This window comes from Alosa pseudoharengus, unplaced genomic scaffold (assembly GCF_046254945.1).
Source record: "Alosa pseudoharengus isolate Yale_2024_CS ecotype anadromous, Long Island Sound unplaced genomic scaffold, YU_APseudo_1.1 YU_APseudo_1.1_scf_5, whole genome shotgun sequence".
Lineage (NCBI taxonomy): Eukaryota > Metazoa > Chordata > Actinopteri > Clupeiformes > Clupeidae > Alosa > Alosa pseudoharengus.
In genome coordinates this window covers 18,870,375-18,890,914 of record NW_027468837.1, presented here as the reverse complement: position 1 = coordinate 18,890,914, position 20,540 = coordinate 18,870,375, and the positions used below count along the sequence as shown (strand labels likewise).

The window sequence follows — 20,540 nt, the reverse complement described above, 5'->3', positions numbered from 1 at the left end:
ATAAACTCTTGATAGTTGGACAGGGTAATTTTTTTTTTTTGATACTAGTGAACTACTACTTCTGAAACTAGTTCTGAAATTTCAGGTGGATAAACTGTGCCTACCTTCCACTACAGCCTTGGCTATAACACAGCTCCTTTCAGAAACCACTAGCCTGGTTTTGGTACACTTTACATTTCTTCCAGATCTGTAATCTGTCAAACCACATTACCAACTCTGATGTTTAACACAGAAAATGCATATTTTCAACAGAAATATGTACACCGTTAAACATTTGAGCATCTCATCTCAAATGTTTAACGGTGTACATGTTTCTGTTGAAAATATTTCAAACATTAATATTCTTCAAGTTTGGTCTTAAGTATGCACACCTGCACCTGGTGCCATCTGAAGGAAAAGTGTATTACAAATAAGAATATTCTCATGCAAAAGAGAGCTAAAATAAACCAATTAGAGCATCTGTCGTTTTTACCAAGACCCTATGATAAGTTTAAATAACTATACATGGGTTAGAGAAAAAAAAAAAAAAGGTTTCAATCTGGTCAAAAACAGGTCAGACATGTAAACATTGACTCAATCATGTTGGAAAGCAAAGTACTCGAATCAAAATACTAAGTCATTCTACAGTCCTTTCATTGCCATTAAAGTCACTGTATAAATCATTTCAGTAGTGTTGCATAACAAACCTGGAACATTCACAAACCAATTTGTCCTTCAGACACTTTTATTTAAAAAACACAAATTACAAAACAAAAAAAAAACAAAAACAAACTATACAACAGTCTTATTCAAGATTCCCATTCTCGGCCAAGTAAAATGGATCATGATGACTTCCTGGTTGAGTTTGCTCAGGGTCTGGGAGGACGCATTCCTGGTGGGGGAGGTCCTAAAGTAAGAAGAGAAAGGGGGGGGGGGGGGGACACTTAAGTTTCAGAAGTCTTGAAAGGTTTTTTTTTTTTTTTTTTTTTTAAACACCTAAACCATTGAATCACTACACACATCACATTTACACAAACGCAGGGGAAATACCCTTATTTTAGAGTTCATCCAAAATTGGCCTTACCTCTCATGCCAGGGGGAGGGGGCCTCATGCCAGGAGGGGGCATGCCCATGGGAGCGCCACGGCCTGGAGGCATTCCCATCGGAGGGCCCATGGGTGGGCGCATGCCAGGGGGAGGACCCATCATACCTATGGACAAAGGACCGTTATCTTTTTACTTCAAGAGTGCCAATTCACTGTCCAGTTCACTAAACAATGAACAGGATATGGAAGACCAAAGCCACATGACAACCTTGCATTTAGGTGAAACGATGGTTAAAGGAACCGTATGCAAGAAATGCATTTCAATTAATAATAAAATGGCCCTGATATGTCACTAGACATTAAGAAATGTTCATTTCAAATACTTATATCACTGACAACAGTAGTCTGGCCAGGATATTGTCATTTAAAAAGTGAAGTTGCAGCCCTCAACTGATGATGTTGTGTTTTGGCCTGACGCGCTACCCTCCACCTATCTAGTAATCACAAAGTCAGTAGTGTTTCAGCATCCGGGTTGGCAACCTCGAGTCAGCGGGGAGGGGGAAGGGATACACCGCTCTACAGCAATTTGAAACTGATTGCAGTACCAGTTTTGGCTACAATCTTACATATGGTTCCTTTAAATAAGACAGTGACTACTAATAGCTCTCCAGCAAACAGCAAAATGCCTACCAGGGGGAGGTGCTCCTCTTCCCATGGGTGGCGGAGGTCCTCCTCGGCCAGGTGGATATTGTGTGGGGGCACCTGCAATGCTGGCACCAGCCGCAGCTGCTGCAACCGTGCCACGACCTTGAGGAGTCATCACCTGAGGTAAAAAATGACATCTTAGGCTGGAAGACAATACAGCTGAAATGGCAAAAGTAAAAGGCTGTATACACATTTTGAAACTGGAGCTCAGTCCTGAGGTAGCATCAAGCAGCTTGCCCTGTTGTGCAGCTACAATGATTACAGGAAGGAGAATGACTTATGCAGCACATAAACCCATGCTTACTTGTTGTGATGGGCCACCAACACCTCGAACTGGACCGGCCAAGCCAGCAGGAGCCTGAGGCATTGGAGCTCCAGCGGGTACTCCACGGCCTGCGGCCCTACCAACACCGGGACCTCCGGCCACACCAGCCAGAGGGACACGAGCAATGCCGGTCTGAAAGAGAACCAGATAGAAGTTTAACACACAGTAAACAGCATTTAATTCAAATCAAGGCTCAGCCATTCAAATACTACCAATTACCAAGCACAGAGAACACCTACATCTTTGGGAGGGGGTCCTTCCACAGTCATGGAGACCAAATTCTCTCCTCTGAGCAGCACAAGACCCAGTACCCTCTTCTCTTCGCGTTCAGGCTGTTTGGAGTTCTTGGGCCTGAAAACAGAAAAGCAGCGGTTAAGGACTGATGGATGTAAAAATCGTATCACATAGGTGTGCTCCATTTTGTCCCTACTTACTTTATCTTCCTGAATTCGTCGCAGTCGCACAAGATTAGGTTCATGTGTTTGTCGAAAGCCTTGAATGTCCCGATGAATATCCGTCCGTCTTGCAATATACACCGCATTCTATAGTCGATGTGTTGCAACATTTTACTGCTTTTGCCAACCGTCTGAAAACAGAATGCATGAAAGTACATAAACATACATAGAATTAAACGATAACGTTAATTTAACGAGGATTTAGGCCTTTTTCAATACCAGCAAAACAAACTCAAACAAAGTAACTAACACCTAACGTAAACGTAACGTTGTAAGGAGGAAGCTTAGCCATTTTGCAGCTGACTGTTTTTACATATCGTTCATGATTACATAGGACCAATATACTCCAACACATTTATTCAGAATAGCTCTTCATTCAGAATAGCAAATGTTATGGGGTCTTTGATAGTTTGCATGGTTAGCTTATGTTAGCCAAGCACTCCAACTGCAAAGCACAACTTTTAAGAGAATAAATGAAGCACTGCTAAAGGGTGACGACCAAGTACACCACTCCTGTCCATTTGTAACAATGGTCAAATTCTCAAATTCCATGTAGAGTTAATGCACTTCCTGAGCTAAATTAAAATTGCAAATGCTTCAGCTAACTACGTTACAGACCCGCGACGTTAGTGTGTCGTAGCTAGCTGTTAGCAATCTAGCTAATTCAAATTCAGAACATAAATCCAATTTCTCCCATAAGTACCATGAAAATACGTTAACTATTTCGCCTAAACATAATCAAATAAGTATAAACATAGATTCTCACCATGGTTGCGATTCTGATGGTCCCGATTTAGATCGGATTACACCAGAGAAATCTAAAAATTGACCCGCGAAGAATATTCCGCCGGGTCCCCCTTTATCGTTGAACAAACGGAAGTGATGGTCCGACAAATCAAGCTCGTCCGGAATATCACAGTAGATACTTTGTTCCATCCTGTTTTCCCGAGACGAGATATCCTCTACCACCGGTAGGCTAGGCTTTGTAGAACTATTACTGAAAGTATGCTTTGCCTAGGCCTAGTTCTATATGAAAATGCGAAAAAAGTTAAAGCCACTTTGTAAGATTAAATGGGATGAGATGAGATCTGTGTATCCCTGTGAGATGAGTTAGAAGGTCTAAAGCCTGCACAACTGTCTTCATTTTAAATAGAAGCAAATCTTGATTAAACTCCTGCAAATAAGCTGGTCAAGAAATTAATAATAAGCAAAAGATTGCTTTCCATTAACTTAAGGTCTAAATGACAGACACAGGTTTTTGATTTCTGACTAAATCTCTTAATGTTTCTGCCATTTTTTGTTAGGCCTGTCTATTGGGCAGACATACATTTTAGGCTACATGAGCAAGTCTTCAATTAGACAAAGCACCAGAAGTAATGACAAGTTATGTTGGAACAGAAAAACACTAGTGCCAGAGTGATGAAATGGTGTGTATGTATGTGTGAGAGAGAGAGAGTGTGTGTTTGTGTGTTCGCTCCTGATGTGCGCATGTTCATGCATGTGTTTTTGTTGAGTTTATGAATGTGTGTGTGTGTGTTCAGTTATCCCAAAACTGAAACGAAATTAAAGCTTGCATCTAGTAATGTGTAACATTTGTATAAGATTTTGGTTTAGTAACGCCATCAATTGAATTAGTTATTATACTAAGGAGAGTATTGAATATCTGTTACATATTTTAGTCTTTTCCAAATGAGCCCTGGCTAAGAAAGGCAGCACCTATTTTAACGCAAAGTACAATCAATCTGAAAAAACAAACTAACAGTTGCGATGTTGCGATGGGTGTCAGAGATGTGGAAAGAAGGTAATTGTAAGATCAAGAGTTCCTTGAAAATAAGAACAAATACCCCTGCTCTAGCAATATTTGGTATCTCACTCTATTACCAAGAAACCACAAATGTAGTTCAAGACTGTTTATTGCTATTGCATTGTGTGAAGAGTGGAAAACAGTGGGCTAGAAACTAGCTGGCATGTATGCTAGTCAGCACAACAGACAGTCGGTGAATGGGTTGTACAAATACCATATTACTCCAGGAATAAAATGTCTTGATCAGCATTTGGAACTTGCCTCAGTTTACGTTATATGAATAAAATCTAAAACTGACCATATTGGCTTTGACTCTACAGCCACTGTTACCAGATCTGTGTTTTGAGAGTGTATCAATGGCCAGTATAACATTTACAGCATTACTTTCACATTGACTTATCATAGTCACAGATTCATAAAATATGCATGAGGACCCTAGCACCAACAGCACAGTTCTGAAGATGTCCTGCATTATGCCAGTTTGACAGGTCATGCCTTATACATGAAGGATGACGATGCTCAGAATTGGTGGGTGGATGCTCTAGAGCAGTGACGTTTTTACCTGGGACTACAGCCTGCTGCATGGTGCGGTGTGCCACAAAATGATTCAACAACTGCAGAATAACCGTAGCAGTTTAACCTCCAGTGAGCAATATTTAATTTAAAAATCTGTATAAAAAACACAGGTGTTTGAATTATATATTGTCAAGCTATTGTAAATGTTAAATTAGCCAAATACAGACTGACATACCTTTTCATACATCTCTGAGCCTTGTACATCCTCAGGCCAGGGTGCTTAGTTGTCAAGTGCTTGTAGTTTTTAAGTTTGAAGAGCAATAATTTGGAGGCTTTCACTACTTTGCTTCAGAGGCAGAGCACTTTATTTGCCCAAGAGAGGTCACAGTGCAGCACAACAAAAGGGGGTTAAGGCTGTACTTTGCAATCAGCTGGTGTAGGGGCATGAGGCAAAAGTAGACATTTGAAAAAGTTAAATTAACTCAAGATCAGCCCTGTAACTGAGCATTGCACAGTGTGCATTGAACTAAAGACATGCAACTTTCACTCCAAAATCAGGGATAACCATTGGCTCTATACAAACAAAAAGGAAAAACAGACATAAACTTCCACAAAGCAAAGCTTTCAAGAATTCAAGTGAGTGAAAAAATCAGAACAGCATTTCAACAGCCAGACTTTCCTGACTGTTTGTTTGATGGCAGTGGCAGTTAGTGGATTATGCAAGGGAAGTTCATATTGGACATTTGCCTATGGCACATTTCATACATGCAGCAGGCATTCAAGAAAGAAAATGTGTGATTTATTTATGTACATTTGTGAGTAATGGAGGGAGGTAGGACAAGGGAGGCCCCAGAGTTGCATGTTTAGCTATGGCCATTGTACCAAGGCTATAAACGGCATGTCTCAGTTATCCACTTGTGATCTACAGTAAACATCAAAGATGTAAACAGGGCCAATGATTTTCCTAAAAAAATGCATCCATTGTTCAGTAGTGGCTGCTCTCATTTGATGGTGTAATCAAGGTGTCTCAAGCAATCTTTAGCCTGTATAATTTTACAGCTAAAACATTGCAGCATTTTATGTCTATTCTCATTTTGCCATCTCCCAAACTTTAAGAAGTGTTTTGATTAGTTTATGTGGTCAAAGAATACACGGACTGTCAGTCAAGTCTTCTAGGGGGCTGCATGCACTAGGTCCTGTTGCCACAGCAACCAGAGGAGAAATCAGTGCAGGTTGTGATGCTCCAGCACTACCGCATTGAGGGGGATGGAGGGATAGCAGTTCCATTCGGGCAGATGGGACCTCAAGACCGCCAGTGACTCACCGACAGCAAGCGACAGAACGGGATAAAATAAAAATAATGGAGCGATAAGGTGCAGTTACTTCGGACCTTGACAAAAGACACAAGCATAAGGAAGAGTGTCGACCTACATACGAGAACTAAGGGTGAGTGCACAAAACTGCGGCGAATATTGGCTCGTGCATCGAATATTGGGTCCAGTATATGCTGCAGCCAAAGGCTAATGTGAATTCAGAATTAATTACATTAAATAATCATTAAGTCATGATCATCATTCTGGCAATTTCGCATTGTAAAAACGTCATCGACTGGTTCCTTAACGTTATAGCTTAGGCTACTGTAAAAAAAAAAAAAAAAAAAAAAAAAAAGTGTAGTCTACACTATAGGCTATGTGAACGTTTTAACAAAATTTCATTTTATTCTACTATGATGTCCCTGAGTTTTTCTTTACAACAAATTAGCTGACTGATTTTATTTATTTGGCAATGTGTGTTGCCTCCTAACGCAGCGTCTGATAAAACATTTGTTTGTTTCAGAGCGACCAAATAACTGGCTTAGATATGTTACTGATGCATGAAAGGTGCGACCAACAGGCTTCCCAACATGTAGGATAGGCTACCCGGGGAGTCCATTTTTGATGGCATTCGCGCAACCCCCAAGAGACTAGATAAAATCTTTGTCAACAACAACTGCAGTGTAGGGCTAATTGTAGCAGTAACCTGTGGCTGCGTTAAAATGTTCCTTGACTAATGTAGCGTATACGCTCAATCTAACATTTGGGGAAATAGGCTATATGGGAGTACTAAACTTTAGGCTTATTTATTTCTAAATGTTTATGTTTTTTTCAACAGCTCTAACCAACAAGAAATCCTTTAGGCCTAATATATGGGACTTAAAACTATAGCCATGTAATTTGAAACCAGCTATGCATGCCTCAAAGTCCAGCCTAAACTGAATTCATATGCCTAATGGAAATCCCATGTGTTGGGCTGAAACCTTTGTGCAGTAATGAAGGATTATATCTTCATTTGATAGTAAGATTGATATGATATAGCCTACACTTGACATTTAACCTTGACACAAATTGTGCAACTAAGGAAAGCAACCAAAAAAGCCTCTATGTCTGGCAATGTTGAGGCTGAGGTTATTTGACAGTTTCAAGATCTGAATTACATGTCAGACTCACTGTGTTCATTATAGCAATTATATCAATAACTATATCAAATTAATTGTATGGTTGAAAGTCAGAATAGAAATACATGAAAGAAGTACAAATATGGATAGAATCAGTCATGTATTTTTTTTCTTTTACAATTAAATAATTACAGAAAAGTTTAGCTTATGATTCTACAAGCCACAGCATCAGCCAGCTATTACAACATTGCACACATTTGCTAAAAGAAATGCATAAAGTTTGTCCAAGTCCTGTATTTTGTCTAGATCTTTAGTGATGACCTTGTGTGTTTCAAAAGAAGAGGAGTATAAATGCCTCTTTGTATACTCTGAGATAGAATTAGTGTCAACCTGTCCTATAAAGCTTATAGAAATAAGTGACTTCCCCCCCCAGTGTAGATCGATTGACATAATCCATTATTATGAGTGAAGATGCTCTTTGTACACTTGAATATGACAATGACACTTAACCTTTTAAAACCCTCCATGTAGGAAAATATCAGAATGAATGAAGGGCATGTAAGAAAGAGTAAGCCTGATTTTTTTCTAAGGATTTTATATTGATTCACACAGGCAAAGCCAGTGTGCAATTACATTAAAGCTCTCAACAAAATCCTTTAAAGCATGCAGTGTAGTCATTCATTAGTCCTTTTGTTATTAGTGATTATTTTGTAATGTGGGGCAATGAGCTTCTTAAACAGCAGGCTTCAATCGGTCCCTATCCCAATGTCAAAAGCAAAAGAAAATAATGGCCCAGAATTCTGTCTGTCATAATATTTTTGCTCTTTCTTTGGTGAACTCGTTTCATATTCTGAGTCTTTGGATATTTCATGTGTGCCTTACATGATAGATCACCTAACACAGCTTCAGTAATTGCTCTCAATGGCCTTCCAGCCCTATACCAAAATGGATTGGCCAGTCTTATGATCAAGACATTATCGTAATTGTGTCAAGAGAGGTTATTGTTTCGGTAAGTCATCTTGAACCATGTATTTCTGCCTGAAATGAATGCTGTGGTGAAATTAATTCCCAGCACTGTGGTGGTAATTGTCTTGTCTGTAGGCTTTATATTTTAAGCCATTAGGAAAATGTGTGGTGACATGAAGTTATACTGGCAATGCTGCAAATCAAATGCTTGCCTGCTTGTAAATAATGAATTAGGTAGCCCGCATGCTACAATCAAGAATCTGTAATCACTTTTTTAATCTACTTGTCTATTCGAGTGAACAAAAAGATTGTATCAGCTCTTGAATCCTAAAATAAAAATCCTTTTGATTCATGAATTGAACTTTAATTTTGAAACTCTATGAATAACAAAATCCAAAAATGTTGTCATTTTTGTAGTCAGATGCTCAGATGAATGAAAAGAAAATGAACAAGCTGGCTTGCATTCTGCAAGTAAGGCAGATCATTTTTATCATAATCAGACTGCATATGTGTTGCCCTGCCTCTTTAAAAGAATCACACCTCAGAATAGTCCTTCGCACGAGGAGGTGGCTGATGTCATTTTTGCTTACCACAGGACGGGGACACAGATGGTGTTTGCTTGTTTTTCTGCCATCCAGCTGGCATAACTGTACCTCCACCTCAGTGGCTGAGGCGCCATGCTAGACTGGGTGCTACAGGTGCTCTCTCCGCACACTACATGAAAAGGCCTCAGTAAAACCCCATAATAATAGCCTTTTAGTGCAGAGCATTAATTTACATTCCCCTATGTGTTAGAAAGTACAGATGAATGGTTTGGTTGTTGTTTGGCTGTGGGGATTGAAAAACGTCTCTTTTGGCTAGTGGATCAGTTGGCATGATGGTGCTTCCTGCCTACCTGATGCACATGAGTGGATATCCTCATGGGATTTGGAAGCAAATTAAGCTCAAGTGGATGGATCCATTGTTGGGGAATAATATTGCCATGTTTTCCTTCAAATTACTTCTTAAGTCTTGCTGACCTCATCTAGATAATGTACAGTGGACATTTAAAAAGCAGTTTCATAAATATTTCCATGGCTAGTCAGTTGTCATGCCATGCAGAAATCATGTCATGCGTGTAGGTTTAAGCTATGCTCTTGAAACGACACAAAGCAATGCATTTTTAATAGATAATGAATTAAAGACACTGGCCTTTCTCACACGCTTTGTCCAGTCCTTCTTCCTACATCAAAAAATTACCCACTGGTGTACCCTCAACCAAATTGTCTCGTCCTATTTATATATCTCCATCCATTGAAGGCCCTTGGAGACAGGCTCCCATGTGAGGTGACAGTCACAGTCATCGGGTCTGTGGTGTTCCTCTCCTATCTGAAAATGCTACAGTTGTGGATATGCATGTTGTGTGAGGGCTTGTATGTCTAATCATTGTCTTGAGATTGTCTAAACACATCTTGTGGGAAGGAGTTTGACTTTCTCTCTCTCTCTCTCTCTCTCTCTCTCTCTCTTTGTGTGTGTGTGTGTAAGAGAGAGGATGTGTTATATAAAGCTTGCTGTGTATCCAGCCCCACAAGCCTGCTATTTATAGACTCAGTTCAAATTCTAACAACCTGCGCTCAGTGAGACAGAGGAAGAAAGACGGAGGAGGAGAGGAGAAGAAAGTGTTGCATAATACTTAAACAGAAAGGCAAAGAATCAGATCTCTTTATTTGTAGTGAATTCCGTGTCACCCCTCACCCGTCATCTATCTTTTGTTTTGTTTTTCTGTCTGCCGCTATGTGACATTGTGCTTTGATTAATTCCTCTCAATGGAGCATGACTGAATCAGAGTGATAGTGATACACACATCTATTGAGATTGAATGGTATCACCACAGCCGAGCAATATTACATACCGAACCGTGTCATCTTGTTGTGTCCAGTGTCTCCTCCAGCTTTATTATCCGCATGGGTGCACACTGCTTGTCTTGTCCTCTGTCAAGAACAAATAATTAGATGGAGGATTTGTTGATACTGGCATGTGTGTGCGCTTTTTACAACCATAAATTCCACGAATCTTTTCTTACATGGAGGACCGCAGTTTCCTTGTATGACATTACAGGCAGCTTGTCCCTGAAGGGGGGGGGGGCTTTTAAGTGATGGATGGAGAGGACAGAGGTCCAAGGAGAACAGGAAAGGTATTCCAGATTTATGTGGAATTGTGAGATACGCACGCAAAGGGCTCAGACAGATCAAGTGTGCGATGTCCGTTCTTATCATTTTACAAGCAATGCGACTGAAATGAATAACTGAGAAATAGAATATTCTCCTAAAGGTCATTTCAGTGGAAGGAGGATAGATTTCAGTGTTTTCTAGGTTTTCAATGAATTTCTAATAATAATTCCATTGCTGCATGTTTCTGTGGTCATCCTAAATGTTTTTTTCCCCACTGTATTTTCTTTTTCTTTTAGAGAGGATTAATCCCACTCATCCTGAAGGTCTTGGGGTCACAACTCAACCGGACATCTGAATATGAGCTGGACTTTTTTAAGATTGAACACAGGTTTCATTTTAACATGAGATGTAAGCAAACTTATCAACTTAATGTAAAACTTACCAAGTTCATGTCAAGTAAATGCAGCCGTCAATGAAGACTAAATCTGGATACAGCCTTATCAGTGGCTCAGCTACTGATTTCAAAACAATGAGAATTAGAAGTAACAGGTTACCAGCCAATGTGTTATTAAGAAGGCAACCTACCATAGACTGACAGTAACGTTACCTGTGATAGAGTTTCAGATGTTTCTGAATGCTGATTAGGTATTCACTGTCTTCCTGATAAATGTAAATTTAATCGGAACACAGATTTTCAAGTAATTGTACGCATGCTTCACTGTGCATATTCCTGAATATCAGTATATCAATCAGAATATCAATGTTCATTTCAGGGTATTGTTGACCACTGGCAACATATCAGGGCCTTGTTAGAAAAGTCTTTGAGTGCCATAATTTGTCAAGACTGTCTCCTCCTTTTAAACTGTTGATGTAAATTGTTCAGGCTGTGTTTGTTTTTAAAAGATCATGTCAAGACTTGAAATCTCTCCAAACTAATTGTGCATCAGGGAATAACTTCCAGGGAAACCGTGTGTGACTTTTTTTTGGTATTGCCATATTTGTTTGTGGCCTGGTGGCTACATTCCATTAGCTCACCATTAACCCCCCCCCCCCCCCCCAATCCTCCCAGCCACCACCCACTGTCTCAGGATGAGCCAAAAGCTGGATCTCGAGGTGGAGAGCCCACAGCCTCTCATCTACACCTTGGAGGAGCTTGAATGCAAGATCTGCTACAACCGCTACGACACCCGCACTCGCAAGCCCAAGGTGCTGAGTTGCACGCACCGCGTCTGTGCCAAATGCCTAAAAAAAATTGTAGAGACTGGCGAGTCCTCCCCAAGCATCATCAGCTGCCCGTTCTGCCGCCACGAGACCCACGTCCCGGACGAGGAGATCTGGCTCCTGAAGGACGACAGCAACATTCTGGCCATCCTCGCCTACCAGGACCAGGCCAGGAAAAGCGGCTCGGTCACTCCCGGGGAGGTGCTCCTCACCCCCAACAGCCTGAGTGGGGGCGGCTGCGGTGGCGGCGGAGGCGGGGGGGACCAGTCGCACAGCTCGTCCGACTGCCTGGTCATCACCATCATGGAGGTGCCGGGCGAGTCACAGTCTTCGGACACCATGAGTATGCTCAACATGGTGCGCCTATACCGCCCGCCCAGCCTGGACTCGTTGCCTTGCCACCTGCCCATCCAGAAGTGCCGTATGTGGACGTCACGCACCATCCCCCGCTTCCTCATCGGTTTCCTCTGCCTGATCTACTTCAGCTCGCTGCCGCTGGGCATCTACCTGCTGATGATCCAGCAGCTCACGCTCGGGGTGATCCTGGTCAGCCTCGTGCCCTCCACGCTGGTCCTGTGTGTCTTCTACGGCTTCTGCCAGTGCCTGTGCCATGAAATAATGGAGGCTATTGCTACATAACGTGAAGAGTCACTCGTCGGGGAGTCGGTGTCTGTCGTAGTGACTCATAGCGAGACCTGTAAAGACTAAGCCAAATCACTGATGCATATCTGCCCCCTTATCCTATCCCCAATGTCCCTCTCCTGTTAATCCAGAGTATACCAGCACTAAACAGAAAATTCTTCATAATCCACTTTGTATGCAGGGCTATTCACAGTGGACTGTGACAGTTGGGATAACCTGTGAAAGGACGACCATGACTAATGGTTTTATATAGAGCTCAACCTGTATCAGACAGCTGTCATTTTTGTGTTTGTAACAGCTCACCACTATGGGCTATAACTGTGAGTGCTCAGCTGTTGTTGAAGAGAACATGGTCTTATCACATACTGGCAGTTAAATGTAGTATATTCAATATTTCCTTGGTAGAATTACTGTCTACTTTTGGTCAAATTACTTTATGGAAATACATAGTATAAGGATGTGCTAAAGCATAATCACCTTGTATGCATTTGACGTTTCTAGTTGCCTTTGTAAGGCATGTCTATGCCCAAGTACTTGTACTTTTAATGTTGTGTTAAAAATGTGTACGTCATTGCAAATGGAATGGACAAATAATACCTTCAAACCGCCTAAACTGTTACTAGATATTCAATAAAGAATCAAAACAGTGTGTTAAATTTGCTGATATCACTTTGGTGAACTTAGGCACGTAACGCCATTTCAATGTTAGACAGATCTCACTAGACACTGAGAGCACAGTGTTCTCAGTGGTATCTGTTCTTATGGAAAATCTCATGTGATTCATTATAAAATCAAAACAAGTGCCATGTTAGGTAACGAGATCAGGGAGTAGGAAAGTGTCAAGGTTGTTCCACAGATATTGTAAGTCAGTGAACGGTCCTTGTGAAGCTGCACACAGCTTCAATAAATTGAAGCAAAACAATGTGAACCTCCTAAAATATATTTGTCACTCAGTACTTTTCACAGTAACTGCAATACTAACTTTTCCAAACTGGCCTGCGTTGCTCCTGTCTCTTTAGATGTTGCTTCTACAGTCTCTTTTGCTGCCCTCAGATGTCTGTCTATGCCCAGAGAGGACCTTGGCTGAGCTGCTTAGTCGGTTGACTATCGGCTTTTAGCCTTTTCACTGAGAGGACGCTTTCTGGTGTCGCAGGTGTGAGACTGTACCTTTAGTGTGTGACGGGGAGTGTTGCTGATTAGCCTTTGTGGGCCATTCACACTACACTCCCCTCAAACTCCTGAAGTTCTCCTCCACCAATGCTACTCCCAGTGATTAGGTTGTCCATCTCTGCTGGGCAGCGGGGATATTACGCCAGAGAGGGTATGTCTACTGAGGGTCCGGCTGCAGTGTTGACATCCTGTGGTCTGCTATCCATGGTGTCTGTCCATCACAACAGCTGACAGCACAGTTAGGCTACCAGTCTGCTTTGGCCTCACCTTCGATATCCACCTGGCTACAGACAACCGCACATCCACACCATGGTCTTCTATGCATGATGCCTGTCCATCACAATCCATTGTGGCTTCCAGTCTGCTTTCGACTCCCCACTGTCCTGCAGAGAAGTGAATTCCATCCACCAAAAGACTACTATGCTGGAAAGTTCAACATCAACAAGAGGTGACAGAACAGGCCTGGATTTAATCAAAGTGGCCATGATAAATGCTAGATCTCTAGCAAATAACATATTTATTCTGAATGATTTGTTCACCTCACCTAAACTTGATATGTTGTTTATTATGGCGACTTGGCTGAATGTTGTTGAGTCTTGTTCTCTTAGCTCTTGGCACCACATTGCACTTAGGCTACTTCAACTCCCCAAGGACAACTGGGTGAGGAGGGGGAGGAGTGCAAACTATTTTCAAGAAAAGTTTTAATTGTATGCAATTATCATCGATGTTCAATTCCAGTTTTAAACTGAATGTTTGTGTTTGATCGAGCTCACCCATTGTTGTTTGCTGTGATCTGCCAACCACCAAAATATAACATACTTCATTATTGACTTTTCTGATTTTTTAGCTGGAATTATGCAAAAATATGACAGGGTTTTAATTGTAGGAGAGTTTAACATGCTTGCTGTCCTTCTAAGCTGATGGTTTTAAGACGTTTGACACTAATAGGAGAGTTTAAAGTGTATTGACTTTTTTAATGTTGTACAATCTGTAGCGGGTGAGGGTCTTACACATAAGCATGGACAAACATTAGATTTTCTATTATCATGTAGTCCTGATATACTTAAGGATTGATGTGTGCAATGCAGTTTTCTCTTATCACATGCCTGTTTAATTTGAGATTGCCCTCCCTTGTTGTGTGAAACCATTTGCTTTAACTTGTCATTGACACACATTTTAGCAGTCCTCTGCTACCCAATTCTCAGCTGCTTTCCAACATGCTATTGAGACTCATTGCCCGCCCCTGACTGTACTGAGAAATTAACCTCACTTCTTTATTCAACTTCCAAAAACATCTTGGATGCTGAAAACCATGAGAACTAATTCTAATTCTGAACTGTGATTAAATTACATTACTCGGAGTTGTGTGGCTAGACGAGAAGGCTGAACACAAGTGGAAAAAAGACAAACTGCAATTAAGTGTCTTATGACACAGCTGGTGTATATATATAAAGATCATTTAAAAAAACTGTTATAAACCTCATGTACTTTTTAGTTCTATTAGGCCTAACTCTTTTAACCCCTTAAGACTGAAATCCTAATATTAGGAATAATGCTGCTTAGATAGATAGCTTTTTGAGTCCATATGTCATGAACACATCTCCCCATTAACCTCACTTCACTGGCTTCCTGTACATTATAGGATTAACTTCAAGATATTTCTGTTAATTTATAAATGTTTGGAAGGTCAAGACACCACCTATCTCTTAGACCTGTTAAGGTATACCCCAGCAAGACCAATCAGATTCTCTAATCAATTTATTTTGACTGTCCCCAAAATCAAAATATTGACATTGTGCTTTTTCAGCTTCTCCAAACTTTGGAATGATCTGCCCCTTTAGATTGGCCCACTTTGACCAATCTTAAAGGAATTATCCGGAGTAAAATGCACTTTAGATCAATTTACGGATGATTGGGAGTACATACGTTGAGTTGACATCAAAATCATGTCATTCGGATGTGTTTTGAGAAAGTTTGATTTTACCGTTTTTAGTCAAAACTCGTTAGCCTGGAAGTGACCAGGGCATGTCATTTCGCCGCTACAAAACGCTATTTTTATACTTCTTCTACAGTTCCAAACAACATTACACTTAGGTGGTAGTGAGTAGAGGGTCCCTAAAGCCAAACCGAAGTATCCCGAGGTCTTTATGTGGTCGGATAGAGAGTCCAGAATGAATTTCATCAAGCCAGTACCTTTCCGGAAATGTTGCTGCTGCAGCTGGCATCTTTAGGGGAAAGTCTGTAGGAGTCGATTGCCGAGTGTGGAGTAGCACGCTCTGGAAATTCACAATTTCGTCGCCGTTTAAAAAAAAAAAAAAATACATAGTCCAGTATTTCTTTCGAAATTGAAATGAAGTTGTATGCAACAGCAAACCCTAGCTTATTAACAGGTTGGAATTTTGAAATGTCACGTGACGTGATGTCGTGCAACTGCGTGATGCAATCGACTCCTACGGACTTTCCCCTAAAGATGCCAGCTGCAGCAGCAACATTTCCGGAAAGGTACTGGCTTGATGAAATTCATTCTGGACTCTCTATCCGACCACATAAAGACCTCGGCATACTTCGGTTTGGCTTTAGGGACCCTCTACTCACTACCACGTAAGTGTAATGTTGTTTGGAACTGTAGAAGAGGTATAAAAATAGCGTTTTGTAGCGGCGAAATGACATGCCCTGGTCACTTCCAGGCTAACGAGTTTTGACTAAAAACGGTAAAATCGAACTTTCTCAAAACACATCCGAATGACATGATTTTGATGTCAACTCAACGTATGTACTCCCAATCATCCGTAAATTGATCTAAAGTGCATTTTACTCCGGATAATAAGTCCCACAAAAAAATAATTTTTATTCTTAAGCTTTGAATTTATTTTAAGAGTTGGCCCTGTTATCTTCTTTGTTGGCCTCTTTTTATTTTTTTATCTCATTATTATTAGTAGAAGTATTATTTACTTGACTTACTCATTATGTTATTTTGTATTATTATGTATTTATATTTATATTATATAATAGGCCTACATATATTATGTATTATTATGTATTTTCTGATTATGTGTTGTGTCTTTATGATAATAGTTATGATTTTATTTTTTTTAATTTACAGCACTTTGGTCAACTGCTGTTGTTTTTAAAAGTGCTGTGTAAATAAACTGACATTGACATTGAGAATAATAATTTAAAAAAATCTATATTTTTTTATTTTAGATTACCACAAAATAGGGTCATCTTTATCTCAAGATAGTGAAACAAAATCATGAAATAAACAATTTCAGCTTCAGCGAAACTTAACCTTCTGTTGTTGTGCTGTTGTAGAACATTCAAAAATCTTCAGTGACACATAGAAAAAAAAAGTTAACACACCTCAATGTTTTGGGAGACAGGACTTGAAAGATGTTTCGAAATGTCTCAGAGCAAATGCAGTGTTTAATGTGAAAAGGTATGCTCCAAAAATCACGGTTTAATTTATGTAACCTTATAAATTGCGTCCAAGAGAATGTTACTGATCAGTTAGAGAATCATGAAATCTGGCTGTAGGTGCACGTTCTAAAATTAATATATCCAAAGAATGCCAGACAAAAGACAAGTGAATATTTGGTCCAAACCGACCTTTCAAAATGATCTTTTTTGAGGCAGTCAATGTCGCCATTAACATTCTTTTAAATTAGGCATAATGTCAGAGTAATCCGCTAATAAAAATAAACCTGGACATAAAGGGATATCAACCATCAAAAATGTTGAAAGTGCTGTAGCCATATACTTCCAAAACCTTAAAATGAGCGGGCATTCCCAAAACATATCCATATATATTCCCTAATAGAGTCTTATCACACAATTTGTCATTTGACAATTTCATTGAATAAGCTCTGGTGTTATGTAGGCCCTATTAGTCAGGGGGCCAATTCTGAAAAGGGCCTCCATTAAGACTTTTGCAGACATGTTTTGGTACAAGCTGTCACCCTATTTTTTTAGGTAGAAGACACCCATAGGTAAGATATTAGGGTGGTTGTCAAGCTGAATTTCTTTTTGTGTGACTTGTACAAGCAATTTCAGGCCAATTTTTTGGTTTCCTGCTCAACACGACATGCCAGCAATAAATGTTGAAAGCTAACACTCATGGGCTGTCTGAAGAAGTGTCAGAATTGACATTTATTGTACAGTGTAAGAGATAACAGAACTAGAACATGAAAAAAACAATCTCCGCCTAAAGAGAACCAGTTTTCAAAGTGAATATCAGCTTGGAAACATAACATAGTATCCCAAAACCTCTATCAATCAGTACCCCTATCTATGGGAATGAGTCAAGCCAAGTTTAAAGCTTGTAGGGAGAGACAGTGCAATACTGCACAAGTTATAATTCTTTAATGTCAAGGCGGAAATGTAGAACTGTAGATGGTGGTCTATGGTGCTATTTTACTTCATTAATGTACCAGGTTGTAAGACAAATTATATTGAATTAACATATCACTATAGTTATTAATTCCATCCTAACATTACTGCTCTCTCACTTCTTTAGGGTTAGGGGTAAGTAACTAGTTAGTAGTAATAACTATATAATAGTCGTATGGCAAAGGTATGTTTTTCCCCATCCAAGCAGTGACTCTCAGGTAGGCAGCCAACAGAAGGCACCCAGGGACCATGTCCATGTGCTCAGTCTGAGTCCTGGTCAGGGACACAAAAGAAGAGTTTACTGTTTTGATAATGAATACCTTCCCAATACAAAACATGCATGCATGCATCCAAGGGCATAATATAAATCTAATCTACAAAACAGGAAAAACAATATCATGCCAAATAATCTGAAACAATAGAGTTGCTAGCCTAGAAATCTAGACGCACCCTAGCTAGAAGATGGATCTTGCTGTTGGCGAACAGCTTGACACGAGTTAAGGTTTTTTTAAGTTGGCAAAAGTTTGAACTAGCCAACTAGCTCCGCTGGTGGGAACACGCATGGGACGCGTTCTAGCGCTGTCCGCGTGCAGAGGGAATTTGAAAGACAACCAATTATCCAGCCCCTCGGACTGAGCACTGCGAATGGTGAGTAGACCCTACATTTTAATGTGGGTCTGGCTCGTCAGGCTATATAGTTGCATATAATGTGGCAAAACTCAATAATAATGATGTGAGTACCTGAGCATTCTTGCACCGAGCTGCACAGGCACATCCACATGTACCACTACAAAATATTCCACTTTTTTGACATTACCTGGTACTGCACTGACTTCCACTTTCCTTGCATCCACATATCGTCAGCTCCAAGCACCTGGCCTGTACAGGTTCTTTGGTTAAAAGCTGGGGGACAAGCATTCCATCCTTCATGTGCCAACCACAACTGGTTGGTAAGGGCAACTGTGGATGGGTCACTTGTGACTGTTTCCAAACCTTTGTTTGATAGTGGGCCCTCATTAGGTGCAGAGACAAGGCATCCTGAGTTGGTGATAAAGTATCCAAATTGGCTTTCACTTTCCAAAACAGGGCACAGTGAACATCATGGATTGAAGTGCTGGTCGTTTTTGGATCATACAGTTTATAGTTTGTCGACCAGTAGGCATGGCCGAAGTGCCCTTGAGCAAGGCACCTAACCCTTCACTGCTCCCTGAGCGCCGCTGTTGTTGCAGGCAGCTCACTGCGCCGGGATTAGTGTGTGGTTCACCTCACTGTGTGTTCACTGTGTGCTGAGTATGTTTCAGTAATTCACGGATTGGGATAAATGCAGAGACCAAATTTCCCTCACGGGATCAAAAGAGTATATATATTTATACTTATAGAATAGCCAAAGCAGAACAGTTTGTCTGCAAACTGTATGATCCAAAAACGACCAGCACTTCAATCCATGATGTTCGCTGTGCCCTGTTTTTGAAAGTGAAAGCCAATGTGGATACTTTACCACCAACTCAGTGGAAACAGTCACCAGTGACCCATCCACAGTTGCCCTTACCAACCAGTTGTGATTGGCACATGAAGGATGGAATGCTTGTCCCCCAGCTTTTAACCAAAGAACCTGTACAGGCCAGGTGCTTGGAGCTGACGATATGTGGATGCAAGGAAAGTGGAAGTCAGTGCAGATGTCAAAAAAGTGGAATATTTTGTAGTGGTACATGTGGATGTGCCTGTGCAGCTCAGTGCAAGAATACTCAGGTACTCGCATCATTATTATTGAGTTTTGCCACATTACATGCAACTACATTGTTTCAGATTATTTGGCATGATATTGTTTTTCTTGTTTTGTAGATTACATTTATATTATGCCCTTGGATGCATGCATGCATGTTTTGTATCGGGAAGGTATTCATTCTCCAAACGGTAAACTCTTCTTTTGTGTCCCTGACTAGGACTCAGATTGAGCACATGGACATGGTCCCTGGGTGCCTTCTGTTGGCTGCCTTCCTGAGTGTCACTGCTTGGAAGGGGAAAAACATACCTTTGCCATACAACTATTAGTTATTACATTACATTACATTTGGCTGACGCATTTTTAAACAAACAACATGGTTAACAATTTAAGCTTTATAAAGCAATTCTCTCAACACTTATAGGACCATTTTAAAAAGCTCTAGTACAATAAGAATAAGTGCATCAGTGAGTGCTGTTTTTTAAACAATCGAGAGTCAGTTCTAGTCAGGTAAGTGCTAGGATCAGCAAGACCCCTTACCCTAAAGAAGTGAGAGAGCAGTTATGTTAGAATGGAATTAATAACTATAGTGATATGTCAATTAAATATAATTTGTGTTACAACCTGGTACATTAATGAAGTCAAATAGCACCATAGACTACCATCTACAGTTCTACATTGCTGCCTTGACATTAAAGAATTACAACTTGTGCAGCATTGCACTGTCTCTCCCTACAAGCTTTAAACTTGGCTTGACTTAAACTTGGCATTCCCATAGATAGGGGTACTGATTGATAGAGGTTTTGGGATACTATGTCATGTTTCCAAGTTGATATTGACTTTGAAAACTGGTTCTCTTTAGGTGAAGATTGTTTTTTTTCATGTTCTAGTTCTGTTCTCTTACACTGTACAATACATGTTCATTCTGACACTTCTGCAGACAGCCCATGAGTGTTGTGATACCATTTCTATGTATATGGTCCTTGTGGTTGTGGAGATATTCAACATTTAGTGTTGGT

At 40.4% G+C, this 20,540-nt stretch overlaps 2 protein-coding genes across 2 annotated transcripts; one reads left to right on the top strand and one right to left on the bottom strand.

Moving 5' to 3' along the window:
• Positions 1-706: 706 nt before the first annotated feature.
• On the bottom strand, positions 707-3,386 carry snrpb (small nuclear ribonucleoprotein polypeptides B and B1). The gene is made up of 7 exons (XM_076267394.1): positions 3,276-3,386; positions 2,489-2,640; positions 2,294-2,405; positions 2,034-2,186; positions 1,715-1,847; positions 1,064-1,189; positions 707-886 (listed from the first exon to the last, which is right to left on the bottom strand). Exons 1-7 carry the CDS (start codon positions 3,276-3,278, stop codon positions 849-851), a joined length of 717 nt encoding a protein of 238 aa, XP_076123509.1. The 5' UTR covers positions 3,279-3,386; the 3' UTR covers positions 707-848.
• An 8,082-nt stretch (positions 3,387-11,468) lies between these two features.
• On the top strand, positions 11,469-12,239 carry LOC143103648 (E3 ubiquitin-protein ligase RNF182). The gene has a single exon (XM_076267393.1). The coding sequence runs from the start codon at positions 11,469-11,471 to the stop codon at positions 12,237-12,239; it is 771 nt and encodes a 256-aa protein (XP_076123508.1).
• Positions 12,240-20,540: the final 8,301 nt, after the last annotated feature.